The sequence below is a fragment of the Centropristis striata genome, chromosome 9, assembly GCF_030273125.1.
Source record: "Centropristis striata isolate RG_2023a ecotype Rhode Island chromosome 9, C.striata_1.0, whole genome shotgun sequence".
In the NCBI taxonomy this organism is placed as follows: domain Eukaryota; kingdom Metazoa; phylum Chordata; class Actinopteri; order Perciformes; family Serranidae; genus Centropristis; species Centropristis striata.
Window position 1 is genome coordinate 35,432,642 of NC_081525.1, and position 18,524 is coordinate 35,451,165.

At 41.0% G+C, this 18,524-nt stretch overlaps 1 protein-coding gene across 2 annotated transcripts in view; it reads left to right on the forward strand.

The window, feature by feature from the left end:
* Nucleotides 1–4,352: 4,352 nt before the first annotated feature.
* Nucleotides 4,353–18,524, forward strand: part of tle2b (TLE family member 2, transcriptional corepressor b) — a 96,262-nt gene continuing 82,090 nt past the window's right edge. Inside the window, exons 1-3 of one of the 2 annotated variants that reach the window (XM_059340622.1) lie at nt 4,353–4,443; nt 7,455–7,491; nt 9,004–9,641. In XM_059340622.1, the coding sequence (XP_059196605.1) occupies nt 9,618–9,641 (24 nt within the window). In that variant the 5' untranslated portion in view covers nt 4,353–4,443; nt 7,455–7,491; nt 9,004–9,617. Of the gene's footprint in view, nt 4,444–7,454; nt 7,492–8,972; nt 9,642–18,524 lie in introns of those variants that run through there. The other variant, XM_059340621.1, reaches the window with a different exon arrangement.

Below are 18,524 nucleotides of genomic sequence, written 5' to 3' on the forward strand. Positions count from 1 at the left end.
GCTAATTGCGGCGCAGAGTGTTGCTGCACATGTCCCACACATACAGAGCCGCTAGACGTTCAACCAGGAAGTCACACTGATCCTGCAAAAACATACACATACACACCCAGACACGTCAAAGCACGCACAAGCACACACACAAAAGAAAACACACACGTATCCATACACAGAATAACCAAATGTTTGCACTACAAGGTCAAAAGACCACATGTGTTTGCAGGCGCTTAGGGACTTGTAACACACCACAGGTACGTACACATGGCAGTTTTATTCGGCCTGCGTTGTGCGTTTGCCTGTATGTGTGTGTATGGTTGTTTTTATTCTGTTGGATTATGTATGTGGGTGTGTGTTTGCCAGTGTGTGAATAGATAGTCTATTTATCCAGCATCAAACCAGACCAGAGTTTATCCAGAGTCCCACATCATAGGGATAGTGTTTCTCTCTCTGCCGTTTCATATTACAAACACGGATTAGTCAATGCGGATCTGCAGATCATTTCACTGACTGACTGGAGAGTGACAACTGGGTGTGTGTGTGTGTGTGTGTGTCTCTCTCTCTCTCTGTGTGAGAGAGGAGGTTAGTTGGGGATGCATTCTTGTACTGCTCTTTCATTTCATACTTATAGATTTTGACTCATGAATTCTTGAGGGAAACTTTGCTGATTTTCAACCGGCTTTGTGTTATTGCAGTGTGGGAAGTAAATGCATATCAACAATGTTTCACTTCCCTCCATTTCCCTTCAAAGGTCAACCAGATAATGTAATTTCTACTGGCAAATAGAGTGGCTATTTTTGGCATGGAAGCCAAATATTGTTCATCTGTCACACGCACTGCAATGACACAAAGACAGTAGAAAATCGGGAACTCAACTCAAGGACCACTTGCTAGTTTTTCCTGGCAATTTTCTACCTCATCTCATAGTCTTCATCAGCAGATTTGTTTAATCTATGTTTTTGACCCTTAACATGATGACGGGCAAAATGGCATCCACCAATGAAGATGGTGAGATGTGGTTGAAAGATCTGGATACAACTAATAAGTGGACCTTGATTTGTCAAACTACTATGTCCAAGAATGAACTTTAACACTCAATTGATCTGAATAAATTAGAACTGAATTCAAGAAAAAAGACAGAATAGAATAGAAAGCCTTTGTTGTCATTGTATACCAGTATACAACAAAGTTTGGAGCCTTTCAGAGACAAAGTAAAATATACTAAAGGCAATAAACACATTAAAAGGCAACAATTTACAATTTAACATATGTAAAGTGGGTTAAGAAAGGGTGCACAGAATACACAGAGTTCACTGCATTGCTCTATTCCTGTGAGCAGGATGATTTTAAAGCCTATATAAGTGACGTGAAGAAGGTAAATTGCATATAATGTAAGAATAAAACAATATACGATAACGTAATAAAAGAACGTGTTTGCCTTATCATGTTAGTTTCATTGTACAATCAAACTATGTTAAAAAAGATCATATTCAGTTCAGTCTTTAAGCATTCAAGCAACATTTCAAACAAAAACAACTTTGATGCCATGAAATAGTCTGATATTACACGCTTCTCAGCTCTAATAATCGAAAGCAGCGATGATAATATCAGATTTGGCTGCCAGACTTTTCTTTTGCAGCCCAAAGAAAAGTGATTGTTTCCAGACAACAATCAGGAATAAAACTTTTGCAGAAGAAGAGGAGGAGGTGCCAGTTTCTCCATTAACAGCATGCCTCAATAGACCACACAGCAGACTCACTTCTTCTCGGGTCAAAAACACTCCGGCTTACTATGCCCACCATCAATGGGCACTCTAACTGAAAGAGATGTACTGCGGATGAGGCAGGTTAAGGAGCAGGTATACAGAGAATGTCAATTCATGCCCTGATGGTGCATTCGATGATTCGATGATCTCACTGTGCTTCAGCATGGATGTTTCCTTCATTAAGAACAGACTTCTTTCCCACCATGCATATTGCATCCCACACATCCACACATCATAAATATGACAGTATCCTCTTTTAGAGCAAAATGCATGTACCCTGTCCATAAAGCTTTATGTCAGCCTTCCACACAAGTAAAGACACGACTGTGAGTAAAATGGGAAGTCAGCAGGTTTTTATTTTTACTCTGCCGCGGCAGCAGCTGTGTTATAAAATGTGGTGTAAAGGGAGTTATCATGGTGGCATGTTGAGACAAAGCAAATATCACAATATCACCTTGGAATAAGATGCATGCAACAAGCAGCAGACTCAGAGCATTACATATAGAAAAACTATATAAAGGCAGCAATGAGGTATAGGACTTCAGAATCAGAGCAATTACTTGTGTGTGTCTGACTGTGAATGCAGTATGTGTGCAATTTGTATATTTGAAACTGGAGCTAATTTACTGGACAAAGAGAGACAGAAAGAAAAGATCTAAACAAACCACAACAAGAGTAAACTGACTGCAGTATTTCAAAGCAGAAACACACACGCTGCAGGTTGTGTATTACAGATGACTTTGTGGATCCCTGCAGGTCATGATTTATGTCGCTCCATATGCCTCATTAAAAGGCCACCTATTTACTTATTTTGATTTTGAGTGTTTGAAGTGGAATAAAGAAAATTGGCAAGAAAAAAATCTTTCATTTCCAGCCGGACCAACTGTGTGTGTGTGTGTAGCCTAAAATGTAGCCTCTGTGTGTGTGTGTGTGTGTGTGTGTGTGTGTGCGCGCGCGCGTGTGTGTGCGCGTGTGTAGCTTAAAATGTAGCCTGTGTGTGTGTGTTTGTGTGTGTGTGCGTGCATGTGTGTGTGTTTGTAGAAATAGCAGGATTGAAATTAACGGCGGAATTTACTGAGCATTTATGTAGCGTGACTGACAGCGTGTGCGCGCGCGTGTGCAGCGTGCAGTGTGTGCGCGTGTGCAGTGTGTGCAGTGTGTATATGTGTGCAGAATAATTGGGACTTCAATGCCCACAATCCCCATAGACTCCTCAGCCCCCCTTCGCCTCCTCGCCACCGCCCACACCCATTCAGTTGCTGGGTCGGCACGCGATTGGTTCGATTACCCCGTGACATCAGGACCCAACGTGGGGTAACTTCAGAACGATTGGTTAGAGCAAGACGTCCCTTGGACCAATCAGAATGCAGAGACGGTTCTCAAACAAGGAAGAGCTTTTAAGGTGGACCGGAGAGTTTCTGGCGTCCTTTCCCTCAGTCTAAATTGAGATGTATACGCATTAAACTTGAGTTTCCATCGTCTTTACAGCGTGTTGTTGATGTAAGAAACAGTACAAGGCTGACAGTTACTTAACTCACAGCTGACCTGGTTTGGATTTAAGTTTCATCGTCCCTAACGACCGTCAGTTTCTGTTTTTTAGGGTTCAAGTTAATGTAAAAATGGTGCTGCTTCGGTGGTTTCTATCTCTCTCTGTCTTCTTCAACGTTATCATTAAATCCTTTATCCTTCGAGATAGGAAGGCTAACTTTAGGAAACTAACAATAGAGTTAAACATTGTTTTTGTCACTGCACAAGAAGTAGTCAGGTCCTTTACTGAAGTATATATCACGGTGTAGAAGCCATTACCAGTAAAAGTCCTGCATTAAATGTTTTATTAAAGAAAAAGTATGCAAGTATTAACATTGATATGTGCTTAAAGCTTAAAGTAGGTCACGTATAATGCAGGATTTTATATCACTGGATTATATCTAGTTATTATGTGTTCATTACTTCAATGTTGCAGCTTGTAAAGTGGAGCTAATCTTCAGCTTGTTTACATTAGGCCTATTGCTAGATTACTTAACCTATAAAATTGACAAACATCATGGTGTATGAATAACCTAGATGCACAAAGTAACCTGTTATTAAGGTGTTATATAAATGTAGAGGAGTAAAAATTACAATATTTACAATAATTATTTAAGTGTTAGCGAAGTTTGTTACAGATTTACAACACCTATTTTCCTACAGTTTTGCTTAATCTTAGACTGAGGAATAGAAGAATTTAGTCCAGAAAGTGTAGCATTTCCCACCCAAAGATGGTCCGACACTTGACTAATGATTTTAAATTTGGTCCAAAACTAATGTAAGAACTATGTAAAAAGACACAAACAACAAATGTTAGCTGTGTCACCAGAGCCATGCTATAGCTTATACATTACACAAAGCAAGCAAACTTTAACTCTCTTAAATGTACTGTTAGAAAGTTACAACTCAAGAGAAGAGAATTCTGCTAGAAATGTTTAGTGTTATAAGCTGATACAATGAATACATATTAATAGTCATCTAATAACATCCTGTACTGCTATTCGGGGCTTTCCGTGAAATCATAGTGTCTTTACTCTACCTTTTCTGCTCTTGTGTGTTTTAGATTTTGCTGACCATCACTCTGAAGGTGCTGACTCTCCTCTGTGGATCCCCTCAGCCCGTATCCTCAAACTTCCCCATGTATCACAAAGGCAGAGGTCAGTAAAATGCAAATAACTATTTTTTCAGTCATTGTTCAACAGTTTGAGTTTTCACTATGCTATCTCCAACCCCATGTACAGTATGTTGGTGTGAAAATTTAATTTAAAACATAATTGATGAATCCAATAATGTTGCTCTTGTAGATGGTGGCAGTATTATGAACTCTGAATACATCTACAAGTGTTGAACTTATGTCACTTCTGTGTTGATGTCTGTCAGTTCTTGTATGCCTGCCCATCTGTCTCTCTGAAACACAGTGTGAGGAGACGGGGGAATAATTACCTGCATAATCCATTCTAGACAATTAGATAATGCTGATTAGCACTACATGGGAAATGGTGGTGTTGGTGGTTGGGGCACCATTGAATGAAATACAGAGATTGTGAATGAACACAAATAGGAATAAAAGCAGGAAGGTGGAAGAGAAAACAATGTGTCAGAAAAATGAAAATTTTCTTCGCTAAATTTCTTTGGAATCTATCTAGTTGGCCCTGGGTTTGAATCTTGGACATTTTGTTTCTTTCTTGGTGAAGATTTGCTTGTTCACTCCCTGTCTGTGAGGATATCCTTCCACAGTCTGCAGACATGCAGGTCAGGTAACTTACTAACTTTTAGAAACTATAGATTGCTTGTACTGTTGGCGTGAAGGCGCTACGGTACCTCCACCAGTACGTGCTGCAGCCCTGTGTGACCCTGAACAGGATAAGTGGAAATCTTTGCCTGACAGTGGTACTGTTGTTGCTAAATAGGATGTCCTCTGACTCCAGAGTAAACTTTTTGATGCTGTTGATGCTGCAAGGCCAAAGTTATGGAGGTTTCACAGAGGGGAAACGACAAAGGTTCAAACTTAAGAGCTCCTGTCACAGCAAGGGTGTTTTGTTTATTTGTTTATTTTGTATTGTGGAACATTGACTATATCTGTTACAAATCTGTCTTTAAAGCAACTGTAAGGAACTTTTATCTTGTGTTGAATTCAGCGGCACCTGTGGACCAAAGCAAGTGTTTTCATGACCGGCATCTGGTCACTGTTGGTGGCCCTGGTGGAGTCTGAGCTAAAGGCATAACTGCATAACTTTTCTCTGATTTCTTTAGAATTCCAGCCGATGGCACCGCAGCAGGCGCTAAGAATAACTATATAGAAATAGCCAATATTCTTGCTGATGGCCTAGTTTGCTTATGTAGGTCACATAGGCATCAATATTAAATTGAGACTTTTTAATAATCAGTTAAAAGTTTCATGTATTTGCCTTAAAAGGACACTAAGAAACTTTTGCTAAGTGTGGTAATACAGTACAATATCCTTTGTTTTCTAGGATTCCCCTGTGTTAGCTGCTTTTTAAACATCATAAGGTGCCAAGAATGATTGCGAGTGCTCATTTAGTGATATATGTTATAGGAAAACATAAACACTAACATCAACCCTTTCTCAATCTCCATTCATCCCAACTCAGATATGATTATATAATTTTATGGAAATTGACTCTTTATCCTGCTTGCTGGGTATTAGTTTAAACCTGCTTAGTATCAGTGATGTCATCCTGTTGTCATTGCAACACCAAGAGGATATAGTACTGTATAAATGTCTATTATTGTCCACTAAATGTCCCAGACATCTTTCGAATGCACCAAATAAACCAAAATAACGCATCCTCTCATAATAGCATACTGCTTACTAACATTAAATCAGATACTGGGGAAATATGTTAAAGTTAGTCACCGTGCAAACTCAAAGCAAACTTAGCTGAGTTCTAATTTGTTCACATAAGCCAGCATTATGGTTCCCCAAATGGATCTATAGTGTTTGCAAATAGACTGTATTGGATAATAGGATGTCTGTATGTGACCTTAATTGAGGCTTTGGGGCTGCCCTCTGGCTAACCTGCATGTTATCAAATGCAGTTTCTGTCTTACTGGAAACCCTCCACGGATGCCAAGACTGACTGTGTCCGATTCTACAGTGTCGGATTAATGGCCGTTTGATCAAGTTCAAAGGCAGAGCTGCCCCGGATAAACTCATTATAAACAGCGCCAAAAGACGGCTGAGCCAGACTGGTGTACTGTACATGGAAAGGCTTTAAATACCAGGTCTTATTTGGTCCAGGTCCATTCTGGGCAGCGCTGTAAATAACATGTGCACCAGAGCCAGAAGTCAAAAGTAGGCTGGGACACATTGTTATCCTGCTGGAGCGGGGCTATTTGTGGGGTGGTAGTCCTCTAGATACTTGACTTATTGATTTTGATGACTTCTCAGGCAGTAAGTGGACGTTGCTGTGATGCTTCTGTGCTGCAGATTTGCCAGATATCACTACACAGTTTGTGGCCCCTTCTTTAATGCCATTGTCCTTGGATTTCTCTTGGAGGTAGCACCTGTTCTTGGCAATGTGGCTAATTTTAGCATCTCCTGTGTACTGCAAACAAACAACTGTTGCTGCTCAGGGATAATTAAAACTTCTTGTGTGGCAAGTGTTTTTTCAACCACAAAAGACCACCTATGGACAGATTGTTAGAATATCAAATGTAAAAGTATCTATCTATCTATCTATCTATCTATCTATCTATCTATCTATCTATCTATCTATCTATCTATCTATCTGTCTATCTATCTATCTATCTATCTATCTATCTATCTATCTATCTATCTATCTATCTATCTATCTATCTATCTATCTTTCTATCTTTCTATCCATCCATCCATCCATCCATCCATCCATCCATCCATCCATTGTCTTATCTGTCTAATCGTCTGGCATTAGAAAGCAATAGGACAATAATTTATATTTCCGTAAACAAATAACAAGAGTCAGTTTATAAAATAGGTTTGAATTAGTGAAAATCAGATGGTGAAGATGTTACTGTTCACAGAGACTGTCCTGTATTTATAGTGTGTTTCTCATCAATAGTCAGTGTTCCTGAGCAAGACACTCAATTAGCCTCCTTAGGCATGGGAAATCAAGCAGCATGAATGCTAACTACTTGATTATAACCACACTAATGTCTGTTTCCACAGCATGGTTTGACTGGCCTCGCCTCACCTTTGGTACCAGGTACTTTATTCTATTTTGTTGTCCACTGAGGAAAGTAACACCTTAATGTAGGTGAGATTCGTAGATCAGCATCATAGAGACACAGCATGAAACCACCATGACATCATCAACACCAAAGAAAATACTTTCATCTACACCCAAACACAGAAATGTATGTACTCCATCAGTTGACCACGACGTGGTTTTGTGGGCTACCATTTTTAAACAAAATCTGGATTGAGTGAATAAAATTATCATGTTTGCTGTATTGAAGGAAACTTGGCTATTTTTAAATGGCAGGTTTGTGCAGGATGTGGATGATTTTTACTGACCAATCATTTGTGTGCAGTGTTTTAATTTCTAGTGTCGGCCCAGCTCACTTGGAACCTCTGACGAGGTTTTACTAAGAAAAGTATCTGGTAAGCAGGTACTCTCCACAACTTTTGCCAATGTAAAACAAAAAAAGAAATGCCTTGAGTTGAGGCCATAGTCTGATTATTGCTCTGACATTTCTTTCCTGGTTTATGTGAGCCGAATTTAGGTCAAACCTTAGGTTGCATTACCTGATAAAGGGGACTTGTTAATGTTTCTAATAATTGTGCCACTTGTGTCTAATTTGTTTCACAATATATGCCCATATAACCCAATCAAAAAGGAAGCTCTTGCATTTTTTTGTCTCCAACTTGCTGATGTTTCATGCAGACTTCTGCAAATTAACCCAATGAACTATGAGTAATGCTACTTTTCTCTTGCCCATTGGATGAAGGAGTATGTGGTTTGACATGATGATGTGTTTACAGCTGACAAACATCTGGATGCAATGTGTCTCAGACCACTTCCTGAGGAGGTTCGATTAGATCAGTCCGTCAGTGCATGCTGCGTGTGTTTACACCTGGATTTATAAGCGTAATTGTATAGCTATCCAATTCTTCAAGACACATTTTAATGCAAGGTGTAAACTGGGTAATAAACATATCACTCTGAGTAACTGTTATGTGTGTATGTGCAACTGTGTGTCTCTGTGTGTGTTGCATAACAAGTGTGTTTACGTAGCTGTCATGAATTTGTGTATGAGTGTCTGAGCGTTTGTGTGTGTGAATCTCGATTCATATCAGTTTGAGCCTAAGTCTTTGTGCATGACTGATTGCTTTGTCGGTCTGACCACAATTGAAAAGGGATCCATCTCTCTCTTTGCTTCTCTCTCCTCCCTCTCCCTCTCTCTGTGTGACTGGGTGTCTCTATCTGCTCAGTTCCACCTTAAGAGGAGCTTTAGCAGCCTGTCGTGTTTGTGTTGAAGCCAACAGGCACAATATATTACAGTCTAGGGCTTGCTGCTGAAAAGCCCGCTGGATCCTCCACTGACCTGCTGTTCTTTCCTGCTTTCCTCTCGCGTTTTTTTCCACATTTAGATTAAAAACAAAGCTCTCACTCTTCCCTCTTTCTCTCTCTCTTCCTTCTCCCCTCCCTCCTTCTTGTCCTTTTTCTTCTTCTTCTTCTTCTTCTTATCCTCCTTCTTCTCCTTCTTTTCTGCAGCAGCAGTCAACGCATTAGTGTGTCAGAAAGAGGGTGAAGAGGAGGGAAAAGCAGAGAAGAGGACTATTTGGACGGAGCTGAGTGTGTGTTTATGTTTGTATGTCTCACCATTGGACGGTCGGGTGAAGGGGCACGAGGAGAAGAGTAGGAGGAGGAGGAGGAGGAGGAGAGGGAAGCCTGCTTGGATGCAATTCTCGGTGTCATGTCACTACGTGTGGACCTTGACTGATCACAGGGTGAGGAAAAGGGAGAGAGACAGTGAGAGGAAGACAAGGAGGTGGAGAAACTGAGACTTGAAAAGAAGAAGAAGAAGAAGGAGGAGGAGGAGAAGTCTGGCGCTCCGTTTTATCATGACATTGCTGGATAAACGAACCGACGGATTGAGCGCTCTTCAGTTGTATGTCAACAGGAATTCGCTTTAGAAGAGGGGAGGAAGAAAAGAAGGAGAAGAGACCCCGGACTGCTGTGTTCGACCCAGCTAAGGAGCAGGGACTGGACTTACAGAGTGTGTGTGTGTTTCTGTGGCTGTGTAACCAGTGGAGGGCAGAGGAGTGGAGGGCCAGGGGACTAACCTGGCCATCAAACGGACTGGCAGCCTCTCCTCTCCAGGGATCATGTACCCTCAGGGCAGGCATCCGGTAAGTACCTCCTTATGTCTCTTTCGCCTGTCTGTCTAACTCTTTTTTTCTGTCTCTCTCTCTCCATGTCTGTCTCTCAACTCCAATCTCTCACTTGCTTTTTATGTCTCACATTCACCTTGTCACTTGTATCTCCCTCTGCCCTCTTTTTGCTCCCCATCTCTTCATGCCTGCCTGCTTCCCTGGTCTTGTGTCTTTCTTCCTCTTACTTTCTCTCTGTCCTTACCTCATGTCCCCCTGCTTATTGGCCTCTCCTTTTCTTTGCCTCTCTGTCTTTCTGTCTTGTCGTTTACAGCCTTCAGTCTCTTGTTTAGTTATAAGGACTGCACTGTAACATGAGGAGTGAGACGTGAGGGGAGGGGAGGGGGTTGTTAGGGCTAAGAGATTCCCTGTTTTGTACACACACACACACACACACATACACACACACACACATACACACACACACACACACACTACCTCCCTCTCTGTCAGCTGCAACCAGGTGCCTTTGAGATCTTGTTGATGGTTAGCTGTGTAGGTGGCATATAACTGAATCAGTGAGTCTGTGTGTGTGTGTGTGTGTGTGTGTGTGTGTGTACATTTGCATGTGCATGTGTCCATTAGTGTATTGTTGCTGTGTGTGTATGTGACACTGTTTGTGTGCATGTGTGTGAGGACAGATTCGTGCAAGTGTGTAAATTGGTCACTACAACTGTCAGCACTGACATTTTGCTCATTTTGTGGCTAAGCAAACACACGCGCGCACACACACACACACACACACACACACACACACACACACACACACACTGGCTGTTTAATTGATAGTCAAATTAATTTCCATTACCACTAAGAAAGGTCGTGAGTGCACAAGTACTTCCCGTATAATACCTCCTTAAAGTCCATTCCCTCCTTCATTTTCACCCCTCATCAGCGGTGAGAATTTGTCATTAATTTACCTGCCAGGGTAAAATAAAGGTTAAATACACAGACTAAAAAGCCCAGAAGGATGAATGACAGCTTAGGCTCAGTCTGGCTTAGGCCATTCGTTTCACAGGGGCCCCGGTCCGGTTGCTATAATCAGATTTGGTTGTCAGTCTCTTTGTATCTGCTACAAATGGGTCAGTGGCCACTTTGCCTCGCAGCCAGCCAGCCAACCAACCACTCAGTCAGCCAGCAAGCCAGCCAGCTAGCTATCAGACAGAATTATGAATGACATTTTCACAAGAGGAAGGCATGAGGAATCAATTATATGTACAGAGAGAATGCTAATAAGCCAGCCGCTGGAATAGAAGAGAGAGAGAGAGAAAATTTGAGAGAAACAAGAAAGAAGTGAAAAACAAAAGGAGAAAGTGAAAGATGTAAGAGCCAAAAAAGATAAAAAAAACAGAAAAAGGAGAGAAGGAGTTCTTTAAAAAGGCATGGCCGGGGGTGGAAAGAGAAATGAAAATGAATGAGAGATGCAAAGGAAGAATAGAGCGTGAACGTTCCTCTGTTCTCTCCTTCAGAGGCGTATCAGAGAGCTTCCTGCTGCGATGCTCTGCGTTTGTGATAAAGTTCAATCCCAGATTGAGCCAACTCAAACTGATCGATAGCCTCTATCGCTCTCCTTCTGTCTCTCTTCTGTTTTTCTCCCTCTCTGTCTTTTCTCTCTCTTCTTTTTCCTCTGCAGCCCTCCTCTGCCAGTGGAACTTTATTTCTGGTGTTGCTATGAAATGTGATCTGTGGAGAGGTGTGAGGGTGTAAAGAACAGTTGCGTGTGTGTGTGTGTGCATTACGTGCGTTTGTGGTTACAAACTGTGTGTACATTGTGTGCATGAGCATTCACATGTGTGTGTTTGTCCTCATAAGTGCAGGACAGGGTTACTTGTAAAATCCAAGTTATCTGCTTTTCTGTGCACAGCTGGAATATAACCTCTGTCAGAGCTCTCCTTGCTGGTGCATTCGAGGAAGATCCAATATTTCGAAAATCATACTTGGCTGCTAGAAAGCATTGCATTAAAGAGATGATGTATGTTGCCAGAAAATAAAGTCAGATGCCAAACCATAAGTACGCCTGGATAGTGTAATGAAAGGCAACATGAGCTTGGTGGGTTTCAGCAGCTGATTTTTAAATCTCAGATGTCAGCTCATTCCTGCTTGCACCAACACTGACAGTTTTTCTTTTCCTGCAACTGCACAAACCACAAGCCGATAAGGTAACCTTTTCAGAAAGGTAGAGGTGATGAATTGTTCATTTCAAGCAAACTTGGAAGTTGATTTTCATATTATTATTTAGTTGACGTGCTACTTTAAAATCAGGATGCTAATTTGGATATTTTTCCATGACAGATAGCTGACCCACATCAACCAATCATTTACCGTTGACAGACAAGCAGGCAACTGAGTCCCAGTTCACCGGCCCAGGAGGGTTAAATATATAATATCATGGTGGAGATTCACCAAATCTTGAAAACAAATTGAAGACGTTCCACAGCCCAAGACGGTCCAGTTTACTCCCTTAGGTGGCCATTGTTTGGGCGGCCAGGTCAACAACGTTCTCATTTTACAGCTGAACAGTAAAAAAATGTGTTATATGTGAGGGTGAAAAAATAAGACAACATGATCTTGATTCCTATTTTATCAGCACTGTGGACAAACTTTTTTGCAGAAAGATGAGGTTGAATCGTGATTATGCAAGCTCGGATACGGTAAGCAGTCGGTGAATTAGCCAGGCCATGGCCATCATTCAATTCGTTGATGGATCCCGCTCTCCATAAATGGGATCCATCTTCACAAATGTCAACAGATACTTTTTGCATTCTGCAGACTTGTTCCAGTCGTGCAGCAGTGATGTTACGTGCATTGTCATGATGACACTTCCCCAAATCTGCTATTTGTTAGCAAGATGACTCATTGATAACAGCTGCATGATGTGATCTTCGCCCAGTAGTTGAATAAAAACAACTTGCTAATACTAAGTTACAACTACCAAAATGTATTTTAAGTTTAGGCACATGTGGTGGGACATATGTCTGTATTAACTAAAAAAAAAAGAATAGATAAAAATAGATTTTTCTTACTGATAGTGTTAATTAATCCAAATCCTTGTCGTTGCTAACTGAAAAAAAATCTGCTTAAAATGAACATAATTTGTGTGAAAATGACCAGTATATGTGATTTGTAGTTACTGTCTTACAGAGTTTTGACAGTGCTGTGCAAATTCACAACTACACATCTGTTGCTAAAGTGACTTCCCTGTAAACAGACTTGACTCTGTTCAATCAGCAGCCTTGATGTGTCCTTGTTAATGTCAGTCAGAGATCAGCGACAGACAGCCAGAGAGGAGCGAGCTCCTTTCAACCCGTCTGTGTCCCTTTAGAAATGATCAGGAAGGCGTCTCACTGTGGCTCAAGCAGTTATTTATTTTTTATCAGAGTCGTACTTTGTTCTTCCCAGCTCTCTGGTAGGAAAAGGTGAAATCCGATGGCAGATTTGCCAGGCGAGCCGAGCTGTAATTGGTTCCACTATTTTTTTGTGGCAAGCATTATCAGAACTGTGTGAATGTGTTTGTGTGTAAGAAGTTTGTTGATGTGTGTTTCTTTTAGTGCATTGTGAATATATACATTTTTGAATCAACAGTGCATGTTTGTTGACTTACATTTGTGTAAATGTGTGTGTGCTGTCTCCTGTGTGAGGTTCAGTTTTGTTTTATGTGTTCATTTTCACTTAAGTGTCTCTGTGTGTAAGTACATGTAGGTCTTGGTGCGTGTGCACCATGTACGTGTTTGTATTTGTCCTTGTGTTCCTGTAAAAGTACTTGTGTATGTGCGTGCAGCTGTTGAAGTGTGTGTGTGTCTGGGAGAGGAAGGGGAAAGGAGAGCGGTGGTGGTTTGTGTGCACTGTGTGCCAACAACAATAACAATAAATAATGTTCCAGTCCGACCTCGAGTGTTGCTGTGAATGTACAAGCCCTTGATTGGCTGCCACACCCCAGTGAGAGAGAGAGGAAGAGAGAGAATTTACTGTGTGTTTTCATGGAAGAGGAAGATTTTTATAACTGCTACACTTTGCATCGTCTTACACATATATTAATTTAAACAAACAAAGACAAATCCTCTCAAACATGCACGTTTCTGCTGTTCTCCCGGCAATCTTACTTATAAACCCGAATCTAGAAAAGTTTGGCCGTTGTGTGAGTGTGCATTTAAAGCTTTGTGTGTGTTTGTGTGTATGCGTGCATACTAACCCTCGGAGTTGTTGTGGCTGCAGTCATCCCCAGAGACTGGGTCGTGACCTTCACATGGGTTGCAGGAAATTTTGTTTCGGGTTGTCAACTAAATGTGCAGAAAGTTTTTCATACTGCAATATTAAAAACACATTACATTAGCAGGTTTAAGCAACATGATGTCTCATGAGATTTGACCTGATGTGGTTGATGAAATAATTGTTTACTGTTCCAATTGATTAACTGACTGTTTGATAACAATAACTGAAATCAAACACAAGCCTACTTGTTGTGATTAAAGGTATGAGCATTAAAAATACTTTAAACAAGAGGCATGTTTTTGATTTGGTACTTGTTTGTGTTCCTATAGTTGTACTTGCTATAACATTGAATCTAATATAAAAAGACTATACTTTTCAATAATGTGCTTAAAACAAAGTTTTATCAAACTTATATTTCTTTGAAATGTTACCTGTTCAAGATAACATAGGATGATGCAGAAATGGCATAAAAATGGTCAAGAATGTTCATTTATTCACTCTTTTTACAATTTAGAGAGATGTGAGAGAGAGAGTCGGTCTGCTCAAAGTGTAGATTGTTCGTCAATACAAACAGCATTTGATGATGAAATAACACTCTTGATACATAATCAAATCTGCTCTGACCATTATTATTACATCATGCATAAACATCATTAAGACACTTTCTGCTTTGGAAATTACGCCCTGACAATATAGCATCTGTTTAATTATTATCAGCAGTGTGTGTGAAAACAGTAAAAAGGAGAAGAAGAAATGCTGAAGCAGAAAAGAGAAGTACGCCGCCAGTCTGTGTGGTATAGTTGAAGCAACTGATGGAAAATCGTTGCAACCAATCTAATTATCTGTGTGTGTGTGTGTGTGTGTGTGTTTGTGTGTCTTTATTTTTACAGCCAAGTAAGCAAACTTTTGCCAAATATGTGGCCACAGACATCACATATGCTCCATTAATGAGGGCAGAGCCACTATTAGAGCGTTGGTGTGTGTCTTAAAGTTTGATGTGTGTGTTTGTTAACGTGCGTGAGATTGAATTTTCAAATACATTTTGCAGTTGCAGTGGCAGGACATGCTGAACTACTTGAATACTGTAAGTGCTTGCAAATGTGTCGTTTTTTGGACATGCAACTGTGTGCTTTTACTTTTTTGCGCACACTGGACCATTTTTGTTTTTTGGCATCTATTTGTGTCGGGCAGCTTGTTTTTCTCCAGCATTTGTGGCTGTAATGAAAGCCATGTACGGTAAACAGCACAGCAGATTGCTGTCACCTCCCACAGATGACATTCTCCCCTCCTTTCCTTTGTCCTCATCTTGTTTACATTTAATTTCATTCAGCATTACAAAGGCAACCCTGTAAAATGGAAAAAAAGTCAAAGAACAGCAATACAGCTGTAGTGAAACGACCGCAGCAAAAAGTCATACAAGCAACCAACAACTTTTGGTCAGTTATCAGCAGCCATCCAGATTAAGCCTGCTCTCTGATTAAAAACAAAACAAAAAACGGACCATTTTCTATCCTCAAATCCTGTGTTCTTTTCTTTGTCATTAAAAGAAACGATCAGAGTGAGGCTTGGACGGAGTCCAGAGAATCATTTGGCTGCCAATCTTTCCCTGATTTGTAATCCACCGCTAGCTTCGTGGCTGGCTGGTGAGCTGCAGCATTATCTGAGTGACTAACTGGCTAACTTGCTGACTGGTTAAATCGAGAACTGACTGGTTTTCTATTGATTGACAGACTGTCTGACTTTCGGTTTACTGGCTGCCAATTTAACTGAGTGTCAAACTGAAGGACTGACTGGCTAGCTGGCAGAATGAGTGAGTGGCAGAGATGTCCACTGGTTCTCTGCACAACAAGAGGAACACTAAATGAGCTTCTGTTTTTAGGAAGCTTTTAGTTATCAGATTCTTCAGTGTGGTCTGCTGACTGAATGTTGGGAAAGAAATATGGATATGTGAGGGTGTTTTAAAGAGATGGATGATATGTAAGTTACATTCCCGGCAGCTCTTCTTCAGTCTCTCATCCACGCACAGTCCAAACCAATGAGCTGTTGCTTTTATTCATTGCTGCTCACTTCAGCAGACACACACTCCCTCTCTCTCTCACACACACACACACACACACACAGGCACACAGACAGACATGTACACAAGGGGCACTGACACTCCTCTGCCACACTTGGTATTTCTCATCTATTCATGTGTCTTTTTCCTAAATATTTCACCAGCCAATTATTATTTCATGCGCTATCTGAATGTGTCTCTGCTTGTCTCAGAGAGACACAGGCAAAAGGAAGAACAAAGGGGCTAAGAAGAAGAAGTAAAGAACAAAAGGAGAGAAAAGGGAGGGAGGAATGAGACGGAGCAGCATGAGAGAGGGCACAAGAAAGAGAAAATGTTTTGTTTGTGGGTGTTTTGTTCGAATGAATGCACCCATGCATAGGCATGCCTGCTCATACCGTGTGAATACTCATGTGTTGGTAGAAAGTGTGCCAGGGGCTAAACAGATGGACACAGAAGACAAGCAGACAGATAAAATAATTTCTGTCCCAATCACTCCCAGACCTGCATCTGCTTCACAGTTGCTGTTTCTCTCATGCTGCCGCTTCCAGTGGTGGAAAGACAGGCAGCTGCTGGAGCAGAAGACTTCCATGTGACAGACAGGAAGACAGACAGGAAGACAGACTGACCTAATATTCAGACAGAAAGGGGGGAAACAAAGTGAAGTGTGACTGGAAATGACTAATGCATGAAATCAAACAGAAAGAGTGTTGCAATGTCACCTGAAGGTGCTAATTGAGGCGATGAAGTGACTTGTCAAGGTGACACGTTTCACCTTGTTTAAGAAATTTGGAGTTCCAATAATTATTCCAAAAAAAGATGTGTCTCTATGACTAGATCTAGATCTGTTGGTTTATTAGAATATATTGGTATTACCTTATATATTGGCTTATAAACTCAGTCAGTTTATTAGGTACACCTGGCTAAAACAGTCCTGCAATGCATCTTCCTCTCGTGAAGGCTGAGGTTGTTGTTGAAACTGTTTTGAAGAGGTGTTGATTTGACTTTATGATCATTTTCCAGGATGTAGTTTGTACATCACATTTAATGGAGAGGTGTTTGTTATTCAACCAACTCTCACTGATATAAATAGGATGGACAGATAACAGCAGTATACATACATAAAGTAAGGCTGTTGTATTAAAATGCATTTATTTTAGCCAAGTGTGTCTATAAACTGGAAACTGAGTGTAAAATGGCTAATAATTAACTGGAGTTTTCCTTTCAGACAGATGCCAAAGATATATATGGGGTCATCTAGAAACAGTCTCCCCATAAAATAGTAGCTCTGCCAAGTTTACTTTTCACTTGTAAGATGTCCCACTCAATACATATCTTGGTCATTTTTTGAGAACCAAATTGTGTTACTGTGGATAAATGACAAAAATCAGGAAATGTTTTTTTTTCAACCCTTTCAAATGTTAATGATCTGTTTAAAAAGTCCAGTATGAATTTGTTTTTTGTTGGGAGCATGTCATACTTATGAATAGTATGTAAGTGTGCTATTTGGAGCAAAGTAATTTTGCAAAAGTGCATTCAATTTTGATGCTTAATAATAATCTACAATACATTGTATGGCAGCTGTGGCCATCATCTTGGTCATCTGATGTTTGTGCTGCATTCATGTGTTGTTGGAATAATTGGAAAAATGTGTTCCCGATCATATTTCATGGCTCACCCGATTTTTTTGAGCTTCGTTGTCACGTAAATACTGGAAACAGCTATCAACGTGTTGTTAAAGTGCTCTGAGCAATAAATAAACAACAAATTTAAAAAAAAAGGTAAACTATGACTTCCCAGGAGCATGTGGATGCCCCATTGGCTTTGGCAGAAGTCTGCAATCTCCATTGTAGATTTATGATTTTATGATATTAACATGTTTGCATGTTATCAAATTACATATACGGCCCGTCGTATGATCTAAATTATGACAGACAGACAGGCAGATGAACACACAGACAGATAACAGACAGGTGATGGTTACGGCCATTGGGTCCCACCTTCATCCTGTTATGTGATACAGTGCAATGGGCTTCACCCTCCACTCCTCCTCTCACCCCCCTCCATCCCTCCCCCTTCCATCCCTCCCTCCCTCCCTCCCTCCCTCCCCACCATAGATAATCCCTCCTAATTCTCTGCTTGCCCGTGCCAGCTCGACCAAATTGTGATTGACTGCTGTCCCACATGGTGTATATGTGTGTGTGTGTGTGTGTGTGTGTGTGTGTGTGTGTGTGTGTGTATTTGTTTGCGCACAAGTGACCCTTCCCTCCCTCCCTCCCACCTCTCCTCCCTCCCACCTCTCCTCCACCTCCTCCCCCTAGATTAACCGGATCAGTTTTGGGTTTCAGGATCCCCTATGCTGGCTGCCACGGCGCTCACACACACACAGACACATAAACATACACATGACAACACAGGCGGAAGGCTGTTTTTTGGCCCTTCGTGACGCACTATTGGACCCCTAACAGTCTGGGCTGCCATCTGTCACAATACAGGAGAGACCAGATACACACAGACACACTCCAACAACAAATGTTAGTTCTGGTGTACATACGGCACGACTTGATGATGCCTCCATCTCTGTAAACACTGCCGGATGC